This window comes from Rhopalosiphum maidis, chromosome 1 (genome assembly GCF_003676215.2).
Source record: "Rhopalosiphum maidis isolate BTI-1 chromosome 1, ASM367621v3, whole genome shotgun sequence".
NCBI classification, from domain to species: domain Eukaryota; kingdom Metazoa; phylum Arthropoda; class Insecta; order Hemiptera; family Aphididae; genus Rhopalosiphum; species Rhopalosiphum maidis.
In genome coordinates this window covers 57,665,739-57,679,582 of record NC_040877.1, presented here as the reverse complement: position 1 = coordinate 57,679,582, position 13,844 = coordinate 57,665,739, and the positions used below count along the sequence as shown (strand labels likewise).

The following is a 13,844-nucleotide window of genomic DNA, read 5'->3' as shown; positions in this document are numbered from 1 at the left end:
CCATGTCAATTTAATCTTGTTAATCGAATTTATTCCATACAATTTATAAATATAATAGTCGATAAGCATGTATGATCGGCCTAGGTATCGCGTATGTGTGTAATGAGTACTAAGAGATAGGATGTTGATTATTATTTATCATTAATAAACTAATAAATAATAACTCTTGTTAGTTGTTACAAAAATCCACCAATAATAAATAATAATAATGCCCCCCCAAAGAACGCAAATATAATTGTCTATAAAGAGCTCAAAATGAATTACAATTATTTGAACATTATACCATTTATAGAAAAAATGATAATATAAATACTTAATAAACATTTTAAATTTTATGGCTATTCGTTTTTGAATTTTAAGAAAACAAAAAATCACTTATGTTGAAAACTGGTTAGCGTAAAATATTAAGAACATAATGATTTTAGAGGAATTGTAAGCCTATGGTTAATAAAATCTAAATGTGTACAATCACATATTCACATGCTAACATTTGTATTTTATTATAAGACACAAATACCTACGTAATCAATAATGAGTCAGTAAATTAGTAAAATATGAAGTTTCAAATTTACATAAAATAAAAATAAAATTATTAATAAAATACACAATAATTAGTAAATAAAAATATCTGTAAATTCAATGTTTTAAGTAAAGTAATAGATACATAAAATATTGTTAGCAATATTAAACTTGAACCGCTTTGGTTAATGTCTTTGTAAAATAAGAACTTATATAATAACTACTTGGAGTCTTTTTATAACAAGTCAAAGAATATTTTTTTTTCAAAAATATTTTATTGTAATACTTTATACAACGTTAATATTTCTCGCTTCTTGATATAAATAATTATTTAATTGGTATTTAATAAAAAATGTATGCAGGGTAACTATAAGATAAGAATAACAGTGTTAGGTAATTTTCCACACTACCTTTATTATTAAACGACGTACAATACCATTTTCCGTATTGTTTAATAACTTTACGAGGCGCGTTTTTTTAATGTGGTGTCCGCAGTAAGCCTAATCCACATCGTAAGCGAGAACGCATCATATGCAGGGGCGTATTTAGGTAGGGGCTTTGGGTCCGTTGCCCAGAACGGCAAATTTTTATTTCGTACTTTACATACTAAGTACTGACGTAGTGACGTCAATAATTCATATTTTTCACAACAAATGTGTGCCATAGGGGCATATAATACTATAGTATTTATATAACATGGTGTTCTATGGTATTAACAGTTTCACCATTGCGCGGCGTAGAAGTTTTTTAGTTTCTTTTTAATGGGAGGGAGGCGGCAAAATATGTGTTGCCCTTATCCTATAATTCATAAATACACCACTGTTCATATAAATGCATTCGAATAATAAAAAAAAATATTCAACAGCTTAAACTATGTAGATACTAATAATACTATTATATAATTTATTTCAATAAGGAAACCTAGGAATAAAAATACGATTTTCGCTATTGTACAAGCTACAAAAACGGGTAATGTATATGTGTTGCCGGCCGGCGATAGTCAATGTGTTGAATGAATGGATGAGAGATGAGCGCAGACGCGTAAGGGGACAACTAAATAAAAATTATTATAATATAGTAATATCAGTAAAAGGTACATAAATGTATTAAATAAGTGTAAAGTAATAAAATACTTATATATTATATACTACATCATTACAACTACAATACATACTACAAATAATTTAATAAGTCTATGTACTAAATCCTTATACTTATACTTATACTTATACTTAAGTATATATATTATATATATACACAGTCGACACATTTTTCATCAGCTCAATGACAAATTCTTCGTCAGTGGATAGTCCATGATCCAGCCAAATGTTCGGTTCCTATAAAACTTCAACTAATGTGCACATTAAATGTAATTTAAACTTATAGAAAATACAATTTTAATGTTTGAGAAATCTGTGTTGGTATTCTTTTATTTTTGAATTTAAATTAATTTTAAATTTTATATTCATAATTTATCAGTTAAAAAAATTAAACAAGAAGATTATAGTATAGTGCCATTTAACTTTCTATTTGGTGACCAATTTAAACATACACAAAGACGAACTAGCTATGTGATAAGAAAAAAAATTGAAAAATTTGGTAATTTATCGATGTATTATTAAAATTAAAATAAAAGAACACCTAAAACCGTAATACAGTATATTATCTGAAAAAAACCATAAAAGTTAAATACAACTTAAGTAAATATTCATAATACACTGTACTACTGTTCAAAAAATTATACTATAAAAGAAACACATCCTGGCAACAATTGATATTAAGATGAGCTTCTTATTAATGCTGCAAATCTTCCTCCGGTTGAGTTACAGCCAACATATTTCCCTTCAGCTTTGTGACAAATTCTTCTTCACTAATAAATATTATATATTTATATATAGTATAGTGTACCTACTACGATTCTAAATATTATAATATAATACAAATAAATCCTTTCGACAGTTCATATTAAGATGAGTTTCTTATTGATGCTGCCAATCTTCCTCCGGGTTGAAACGAAGCCTAGTGCCGACACATTTTCCATCAGCTCAATGACAAATTCATCGTCGGTGAGTAGTCCATGATCCAGCTAAATGTTTAGTTCCTATAAAACTTCAACTAATGTGCAGATTAAATGCAATTTAAACTCATAGAAAAAACAATTTTAATATTTCAGAAATCTGTGTAAGTGTTCTTTTATTTTAATTTTAAATTTTATATTCATAATTTATCAATTAAAAATGTAAACAAGAACTAAGAAGATTATAGTATATTGCAGTTTAACTTTTTGTTCGGTGGCCACCTTTTAAATTCCTCAATCTCTTTTATAAGAAAATTAAACAGCACAATAACTATAAAAAATATAAATTTAAACATACACAAAGACGAACTAGCTATGTGATACGAAAAAAAATTGAAAAAATTGGTAAGTTATCAACGTATTATTAAAATAAAAAGAACACCTAAAACCGTAGTACAGTATATTATCTTCAAAAAAACCATGAAAGTTAAATATAATTTAAGTAAATATTCATAATATACGGCACTACTGTTCAAAAAATTATAGTATTAAACAAACACAGCCTTGTGACGCTTGTTAATCAGATGAGCTTCTTATTGATGCTGCCAATCGTCCTCCGGGTTGAAATTATAGAAAGATATAGATAGCGTAATTATTTCAGTTTTTTTGTTTTTCCAATATTATGGCAAGATCTGAAATTTTTTGTTTTATTTTACTATTTACCACTTAAAGTACCAAATAGATGATATTTGCTACAAGAATTCATGACAAACAGAAAATAAACTACATAATTGTAAAATCGTTATATATTTTTCGCTACGTCCAGGATCTAAGCTGTACCTACTTAACAACTTTATTTTATTCTTGGCAATTTCATCATTAATGTATGGTCGGTAACCTTTTTGAACTCTCAGGCCACATTCACAAATTAAAAACAGTTCGGACCAGATAAAAATAAAAATTTTATATTCTTAAATTTTTTACAATGAAAAAAAAATATTACCTAGAACTTTAAAATAATAAAATATTTAAAAAAAAAATGTCAATGTTTTAGAATTCAAAACGGGTCGTATATACCAATAATCCGCCGATTGCCGACCACATCATTGGACTGAACGATCGGAAATAAAATATAGGTCTGTCATCGTGGTAACAGCTTGTATAAGTCAATAAATATTTATTTTATGTATAAAAAGTAAATTTATTACTACCCCAAAGTTATAGGACAATTAACCTACGTAAGTATCCTTCGACGCTTTTCGGTGAAATCAAGCTGTGCCATATTAAAGTTCAAACGTGCACAGCCACCGGAGAAATAGCTAGTTTATTTCTTCATTCGTCTTCTTTACGCTTCGGAATGGAATTATTGAAATATTTTATGAAAATGAGAGTACTTGTCATGTACTGAAGGCTGCTGTTTGATGACTGTTCAATAAAATTATTGGTATTGTTAATCGTCTCCTACAAATGACAACGATTGTCGTTTGCCATGGATGATAAATATTATAATAATGTTTTTTTTTTATAGAACTCTTTGTGATTTTATAGGATTTATTAATATATTTCAGCTGTCTTGCATACGAAACTTTTTGTATCTAATTAATTTCATACGTAAAATTATAATAATTGTATATTATCCTGAATTTTTTTTTAAATTATGATTTTATAACGGTTATTAACGGTTTACGGTAATTGGCTGAACTAAATGATTAATAATTTTAAAAATATTTAAAAGTTTAATCATTAAACTGATATTACATACTAAATAGTTAATAAATTATGATTTATTACGTATAATAAAGAAGGACTTACAAAATTAATAAAATTAATTCCGTTTCGGTACCGTCCTGTTTAGGAATAATACATACTCATACTATTTTTACTGATTTTAAAATTAATCGATAAGTTCTAATTAATATGCTCAGCTTATTTGCGATATTGATATATAATATATTTATGGTATTATGTTATGTTTATTTTATTCTATAAGTGTATAGTCAAAATATTTTGAAAATTATAATATTTATAAGAAATGCAAACATTAACATTTATTAATATTATTAAATAACTATAGTTATTTATTTTTAAATTACTACAAAAAACAAAAATCGGTTGAAGAGAAATAGTTATCACAGAAATATGAAATAAATATCTAATAATGTCACAAAAATTCAAAATTCAGACAATTATAAAATATTAATGTGTTTTTTTGGAAAACTTTTTATTTTTGTTAGGGATAAGAAAAACTTATATTAGTCGGGTACTCGGCCAGTTAAAAATGAAAAATTCTATTTATACAATTAATATAAATATAAATTATTATTCTATAAAATGAGTCTGGTAATATGACGATTATGTATTTTCGGTCTCACGTATTTTATGCATTGTGCGTTCGGGAATAAAATATGCATACGTATACGCCACCCGGCGGGTAGAAAATTGTCCGGTGCAATAAGTATTTATTTTATGTCTAAAAAAGTAAATTAAAGCTCCAAAAGTATAGAAAATCAAACTCACGTAAACATCGATTTTTTTTTTTGTGAAACTTAGTTATGTCATATTTAATGACAATACGTTCAGTAACCACATCGACGATCCAGGAACACCTTTCCTCATCCGTCTTTACTGCGTTTCAAATTGAAGATATTGAGATATTTCATAAAAATAAGCTGAACAGAACGGCATATGTGTGTATTAAAGTACGGTTTAACGATTAGTACGACAATTTTTTTCTCCGTTAAAATTATTACAACCGTCAATCGTCTCCGACAAATAGCGAGATTGATGATTGCCATAGATGATAGATTAATATGATAGATCCCCATATTCATGGATCATATACTGTATTATTATTATTAACCAGAGATTTAAATTTGTTCGGGAGTCTGCCGTTCGAGAGACTCAATTGTGTACTTATACAAAATTGTATATGCACGATAAGGCGGAGGGTGGGGTAAATTGTATAGATGTTGTTCAGTACATTGAGGCTAGACTCATTCAAAGTTTCTGTCATTGGTATCGCATAAATTAGTAATTAGTTGTTGTTATCGATATTTTTTCGTCCGTATTATTATTGAATGACACCCGTATTCTCATTATTAATGTAAGAATATAATATAAAATATTATAATATTATCAATAATCAATATTAATATCGAAAACCATCATAATTATTTTCAAAATAGATAAAAATATTAAATTATACTACAATTATCTTCAAACTTTTTTATTGCTTTACTACTTTTTTATGGTGAGTCGCCGTCTCAAAGACCCCCGAAGAGCCGTCACTACAGGTGTTAATAAGTTTATGGCATAAACAGCTTAAAACTAATCTACATAATATTTTGAATACTTCTCTGTTAGTGTTAAATAATAATACACGAATATATTTTAGAACGATCTTTTTCTTGACTTTTCGTTTGCAAAATCATTTATAAGTGTGTCATAATTAATAGTTTCAGCTATATCTTTTTCAATGGTTATTGTTGAAAGTCCAGTTAGTTTTGTTTGTGACATAGTGCTTCTTAGATAGTTCTTAATTAATTTCGTGGTCTACACGACGCACGGCGACTTTTTATATAATTCGATCTATTTTTATTATATTATTTTGTGTACGTTGTCGGAGTGCGTCGGCCGACGATTCGGACCGACCACGACGACAAATGACAATAGAGATCGATTATAATAATTATGTTTTTTAGTATGTCTTATGTCTATCAGTGGTCTAGTAGTCTGTCTGCACTCTTTTGCCGAGTTGGGCCGGGCGTGCAGAATGATTATAAATATACTATTATTATTTTAATTTAATTTGTTTTATTCTTTTAAAACATTCTGACATAAAATGAAGGTGACCACTCTCCCATCAATATTATATATTAATAAGTGTCATAAACACATAAATACACTCCAGATTACATACAAAAATATAATAAGAATGTATACTTTTTAAATAATTTAAAATGCAATACATTTATTTACTGTTGTATAAACTAAATAAATGAAATCATAATATTAATAATAATAAAGTTATTTACCTATAGTGACTGCCAGTTGTATGAATATTAAAAATATTAATATATTATAATATTATTCGCGTGTCTCTACATTTGTAATGCGTGTGCGCAAATGACAGATAAATCATAAATTCATAAATGAAACAATAATATCAGTAGACACAAGTAAGTAATGAGATCAAAATAATATTATCAACATGACAACATTCAACATAATCTATTTATACTCTTCAGTTAATCAATGCATGTACAGCCGACACCATGAAAATACCCATAATTATTTTTTATCAACAATAATAGCTATAACTATAAATACAATAATAATAATATTATTACAAGTATATTAATAAGTTATGTCAATCACCAGTACAGTATAAATAAAAATATAGCACACAAGCACTGTTCTCTAAGATATCACCTAACTATTATTTCAACTGTAGTTTAAAATATAATATTTTCATTAATAATGTAATATTTTCTAAATTATAATATTTATTCAGTAATGATTTGTTTTCCGCGGGGCCCCAAATTTGTGCAGGGCCCTGTGCAGGTGCACCGATTGCACTGCCCTTGCGCCGGTCCTGTACAGGGACGTCCCGATGATTTGCGGGACTTAAAATATCGTTATTGGGCGTCAGTTGGATATACATCAGGATGATTCTTTTATCATTAAACACTTATTATTTCAGTGTTAACTTTTTTCAAATTTTTTTTTTCAAAATTTTTAGTTTTATTATTTTCAATAACTATATACCGTTTTTATTTCACCTTTATATTTAATAATGAAATCATTATCAACTTTTGATTTCCAAATGGCAACCTATATTTAAAATGTCATAAGATGGTAGGTAATTTTTTTTATGAATTTTAACGTTAAAGTTATTATTTTTCATTTAATCGTTAGTGAGTTATAGCTTCTCAAAGTTGGGTGGTTTGAGGTTTTTATGTGTTTGTCCTACACAGTACACATTATTACGGCTGATGTGAGGCATTGGTAACTACAGGTACAAAGCTTATCACTGCGTCGATAATGAGTTTATTATATATGAAATATGATATGAAACAAGAGTCAAAATGTATTATAAATTTATAAAAACCAAAAACCACCCAACATTAAAAAGCTATATTTCGCTAAAAAAAATTAACGATAAATAATAATTTGAAAGTTAAAATTCATAAAAAAATAGGCCTATTAATTTAGTACATATTAAATATAAGTTGTCATTTGAAAATGAAAAGTTGATAGTGTTTTACTATTAAATAAAAGGGTAAAAAAATAAAAATTTCATACTGTTTGAAAAAAAGTCAATAGGTACTTGACAAAATAATGAGTATTTATTGATACAAAAATTACCCTGTATTGTTCCCCAAATTTGAAACTCAAATATACGCAGTCTTAATAAATATAATAGGTACATTGTACATTGCACCTACAACAATATGAATAAGTAAATAAATTAATAACGCAACATTATGTCATATAATCAAACTTAATATGATAATTAATAATATTGATAAAATAAGACAATAAATATAAAATATAGTAATAGGTACAAATGTACAATATAAAAATGTGTTAAAAATTTACTTTTCTACTTTTTAAATCTGCGGATTGGTCAATGATATCATCATATTTTAATGTCAGCAATTTATTTTTCCATAGATATTATAGCTAAGTTGGTGACATTTTCTTTTACAATTTTACATGAAAAAAAAATGATGTAAACTTTTTTTTGCTCAACTGATTTTTTTTCATTGTATTGTATCAATGAAAGCGGGGCCTGTTCAATTGTAGTGAGAGCGCAAGGCCCGGGGTGAGGGCCCCACTTGCCTTGCCCAAGGAATAGCCCTGAAATGGTATGTACCATGTACTGTTTAACTGTACACTAATTAGTGAGTAAGTATTAGAAACCTTAAAGGATAGTAATATAGTATGGCCTTTAAATGCCTCATCACCTCTTTATAACAATTTCTAAATACGTCAAAATAAATACTGAGTGGGGACAATTGGGCTATCAAATGCAAAAATGATTTTTCAAATCTTACTGGTAGTCCTAGAGATTAGCGCGTTCAAACAAAAAAAAAAAAACCAATAAACTCTTCAGTTTTATAATTATATTAATACACAGATTAAAACACGGGAGTATTCAGCAGCAGAAAAATTACCTAAGTGTCAGACTGTCAAAAGCTAGTGAAACAGTGACCAGTCAACAATTATCATAATCAGTCAACAACGCCCAATAAAAAGTTAATTGCATGTTACGTATTAATTGTCAGTACTCAGTACGAGTTAGCGTAGTTGTTACACGGAATATTCTGTGGTTGTTATCTGTTCACTGTTGGCGGCAACCGTTTAGTGATAACGTAGTTAAACACGCAACCATAAGTGTTCTATGGAGGTATTATCTAATAAATATATAAAATATGTTGCTTCTTAAAAAACAAACAAGAGACATCAGCAAACAATGAAATGAGTGAAAAAAAGATTTATTATATAAGATGGTTCATGATAGTATGCTTGTCAAGGCGTCTATGCCCTTTGGTGAACACTAAAGTTTAGTGTTAAACTTGACAGTGTTCTTTGGTGGTGGTACCAGTGTGCACTGAGTCACTAATCATTATTTTATATTTACGACTTTCGGCTGTCGAAAGCTGCATTTGGAGGAGACGACGTGAGTTATTTTTTAAACATTAATATATAATATAACGCACAACGTCTGAACGAACGTCTTCGCGACACTGACAACGGCGAGCGTCCGTCCGTAGCGCGCACGGTAGCCATCGTCGTTTGTCGCGCGTTTTATTTATACACCAACGGGACGGCGGACACGCTCTACTCGCCGGGGCATGTTGCTATAATTATCTCACAGTCCGCTGGCAGGTCTGCCCGTTTAATGATAGATAATTCACCCGGTAAACGCCGACAGTGTACCGCACAGAGCCTGTCATAATTTTTAGTAGGTACCCCGTTGGAGATCACCATAACTGTGTACAGCTGTATTATTGTAATATAGATCGAGAGATATATGCAGGTTATAATAATATAATATATTTTATGTGGTAATATAGGACGGACCATGGACGCCGAATCGTTTTTGGAGTTTGCCAGCCAAGTGACCAAATGGAAGATGTACCCGTATTTCGACGTGGCCCATAGCGTGCTCTGTGCACTCCACGTTCGTGACGACCTCGGTCCAGGTAAAGTAGAATAAGTGTTTTAAATCAGTAAATATCATTACTTACTTTTGTGTGTGCATGTGTCATACTCCACAGGAGCACTGGCGTTTTCACGCAAGCATCCCATTTCCTGTTGGTTGTCTACAATGCTGGTCGTATTTGCTGGAGGCATGCTGAGCGCTATGCTCCTCGGTGAACCCCCGCTAGCACCACTCAAAAATACTCAACAACTTGTAATTGCTTCAGCCGTATGGTAATTAACTATTATAAATAATAATCAATCTGATCTGTAATCATTATCTGTCTTGTATTGATTTTCCTAGGTATCTAGTTTTTTACACACCATTTGATATTGGATACAGTATTGCAAAATTTCTTCCTGTGAAATTAGTGTTTTCTGTTATGAAAGAAATATATCGGTATGTATTTGCTTTAATCTTATTGTATTCTTGTAACAATATGTTATTTCTAGTTGCAAGAAGGTACATGATGGTGTATTGCATGCAGCTAAACTCTATCCCAACGCCTACATCATAATGATTTTAATCGGAACCCTTAAAGGTATTAAAACTTATTATTTATTAATATACTCATGTTATAACTTTGTTAAACAACATTGTACATACCATTTATTAACTCCAGGAAATGGTGCTTCGTTTACAAAAATTATTGAAAGACTACTACGAGGAGTGTGGACACCCACATCGATTGAAACATTACAACCAAGTTTGTATGTAAAACAGATTTGTGTTATTTTTAAAATTGTATTATATTAGATTTATTTCTTTCAGTACTACTAAAGCATGCATTATAGCATCGGTGGTGTTTGTACTTGATATTAAAAGTGATTTGATATCAGCTCCACATGCTTTTGTTTATGTTTTTGTCATCGGTTTCTTCATATACTTTAAGGTTTGTTAAATACATTTTAAATATTAATCTATAAATAATATCCAAATTAGATTAAATAAAACATCTGAAACTGTTTTATCTAAATTTATCTTAAAAATATAAGGCATGATTAACATGATCACAAATCACAACCTACACACTATGTCACTGTGCAATTCAATTTACTTTGTTTTAAATTCTCATGCAAGATTTCCCCTTTTTGCTGTGAGAAGTAAAAATTCCAACATATCGTGTACAATACTTGTCCATGTAAAACAAGCCTTTGTACCTAAAATAATAACTAGATCTTAGAAATCTTTAGATCTATAGGGTGTCCCATGAGGATTTACCCATTGTGATATCCTAAAATAATGGAGATATCATAATTATATATTTTTTTAAGACACACAGAGACAAGGACTACAAGTAGGTATTTCATATTTTAATTTAATTTAATGTTTTGGTAAAAAAGTTAAAAAAAAATCATTTTTTATTTAATTATTTAAAAAAAATCAAAGATAGCCATTTTGTAGTTTATTTTTCTTAAGTTTTGACATTTTAATATTATATTTTCATTAATCTCATGATTTTTAATGTTTTATCTAGTTCGAGAAAAATTGTGAATTATTTTATACTATATAAGTGCCAGTTTTGTCAAATATGTGGCTTGAGAGTCAAACCTAACCATATAATAATACAAAAATATTCTCAAAACTAAAAAAAAAATATTAAAAATCATGATGCTAATAAAAATAAAATGTTAAAATGTCAACACTTACAGAAAAATAAAATTTACAAAAGTGCTATCTTTGATTTATTTGAAAAAATTATTTTTTTGACTTAACCAAAACATTAAATTAAATTAAAATATAAAATACTTATAGTCCTTGTCCTTGAGAGTCTTTAAAAAAAACATAATTATGATATCTCCATTAATTCAAGAGAGATCACAATGGTTAAATTTTCATGAGACGTCCTGTATATTATCTCAATAATTTCTATATAAGATAATACACCAACTATAAAAAGTTTTTTTTTCGTTTTGTCATTTATTTTGTATTTATTACAACAATTTGCATTAACATTTAATTTCAATTGCTTACCATACATTTAGTTTATTCATTTAAAAGATAATTCTCAGAATATTGTTGCATTAGTTAAACAAACTGTTATTTAATTTTATCATATTAAGTACAGAAATAGAAAAGTTAAATATAGTATTTTTAAATTAATTGATTATCTTCTTTTTATTTAGAATTGAATAATTAATGTCTATTAATAATAATAATAATAATAATAATAATAGTAAAACTTAATCAATTGTTAATCATCCAGTTTGTTTGATATTATATGTATCAATATCCACTGGATATTTCTATTTGTGTTTTTTATTTCAATTTCAAACAATAAACTATATTAATCATTGTAAAAATTTAAATTATAATTTTTCTTGTTCAAGAGAGTAGAAGTAATTTTAGAAAATTAATAATAATAACATTTTTTTTTTTATATTATGTATTTATAAATTTCTTTTATAGTGTCAAGTATAGAATGTACATTGACATAACTTAGTGAGTAAATTTAAAATTTTAAATTGGAAAAATAAAATATAAAATATAATATTTACGTCTCATTTTTATCATTATATTTTTAATGATGACATAAATATGGGTGTATAATACATAAATTTGTTTGTAAAATAAAATCTTATAAAATAAAGAAAAAATATCTGTGGGTAAAAACATATATATGTCAATTGTCAATGTACCCTGTGTTATGGTTCTTAAAAACTTATATTAACGTCATTGCTTGGTTAATAATATGCATAAAAACCTAACCAAATTTAATAGTTTCAAGATTAAGTACATATTTATAGTTAGTGGATCATCTTGTACATTTATAATATATACAATTAATTAACAATTTTAAATAATGTATCTTATTCTTTTCAAGGTGTTTTCTTCAATGATTTTGGGTATACATGAGCCAATGTTACCATTTGAAAACTTGATATGTGCTATATTCTTTGGAGGTATATTTGATTATACTACTAAAGCATTCAAAAATACCAAAGATGATAAAGCAGATACAAAAAAGAAAGATTAATCATCAATGAAATTTGGTTAATGTTTTAAATATTCACGGTATTCACTATGTGATGAATTATTTTATATCTAGTCGATGCATTTTTCATGCACAAAAATAAATTATATGTTCCCCAATTGACTATTAATTGTAAAATCAGTTTTATTTTTTAATGTATTTATTTTTTTTGTTGTATTTAATATTTATAACTAAATGTAATATTGATGAATTATTAAAAACTTACAGTATTTTCTAAACAAAATTGTTTTATAATTCTCTTGATAATATAATATATAAACAATATTTAATTGAAATAATGTTGAGTTAGTTTTGGGTACCTTTTGAATCATTGTAATCTTTTTAGTAGATTTACTATAATTTATAATAAAAATTATGAACTTTTCAAATTATAGATATAGTTATGATAATAACTACAATAGAAGTTCTGAAAATTAATAGTTATGGTTTTAAAATATATATATAACAACCTTGCAACCTTATTCTTAAATCTTTAAGATACAAAGATATTATTATTTAATTTATGTAGATTTGGAAATTGTACAAGCATTTAATATTTTTTAATAATTTGTGCACATTTATAAAGTGTAAAATATCTTTAACTGAAACTGTTCTCTTCTAATATACCATTTTATTTTGTTAGGCATTTTTCTTATAAAGTACCTATAAAAAAACCTTTTAACTATGATCATCTATTGTAAATAATTTTGGTTTTAATAAACCTTATCTAATCTAACCAGTTGTGTTTGTCTTTTACATATACTATTTAAATTCATTGTTTGAGAGAAGGTAGGAGAGAAACTATATCCTCTGAAAGAATCCCCCATCATTCAATCTTATAAAATGTTTTATTATACAATAAGCAAAATTCTCATTTGTGCATTATATTGATAAAAGTAATATTTAAATATCAATATAAAGTAAAAAAAAATATACTTAATTGCAATTTATGATCAGTTGTAATATTATGATTGATTAAGAATGACCAATAAGTTATTATATATTTCTTCTTCTCTTTTTTTTGTAATTTAAAAATATATAACTAGGTATAAATACATAATAATAATTACTACTAGATAAATATAAAATGTAATAATGACATACTGTTACTGCTCAGAACTGAT

The 13,844-nt window shown here is 27.2% G+C and overlaps 1 protein-coding gene across 4 annotated transcripts; it reads left to right on the top strand.

The window, feature by feature from the left end:
* The first annotated feature begins 8,984 nt into the window (after positions 1 to 8,984).
* LOC113550130 (trimeric intracellular cation channel type 1B.1) lies at positions 8,985 to 12,857 on the top strand. Of its 4 annotated transcripts, none has more exons than XM_026951801.1 (8): positions 8,985 to 9,221; positions 9,619 to 9,747; positions 9,823 to 9,979; positions 10,050 to 10,145; positions 10,199 to 10,287; positions 10,369 to 10,456; positions 10,518 to 10,638; positions 12,571 to 12,857. In XM_026951801.1, the coding sequence occupies exons 2-8, from the start codon at positions 9,627 to 9,629 to the stop codon at positions 12,721 to 12,723; spliced, it is 825 nt and encodes a 274-aa protein (XP_026807602.1). In that variant the 5' UTR covers positions 8,985 to 9,221; positions 9,619 to 9,626; the 3' UTR covers positions 12,724 to 12,857. The 4 variants fall into 4 exon arrangements, with proteins under 4 accessions (XP_026807602.1, XP_026807601.1, XP_026807603.1 ...); XM_026951800.1 differs by lacking the exon at positions 8,985 to 9,221 and adding an exon at positions 9,253 to 9,506; XM_026951802.1 differs by lacking the exon at positions 8,985 to 9,221 and adding an exon at positions 9,253 to 9,538.
* The last annotated feature ends 987 nt before the right edge of the window (positions 12,858 to 13,844 follow it).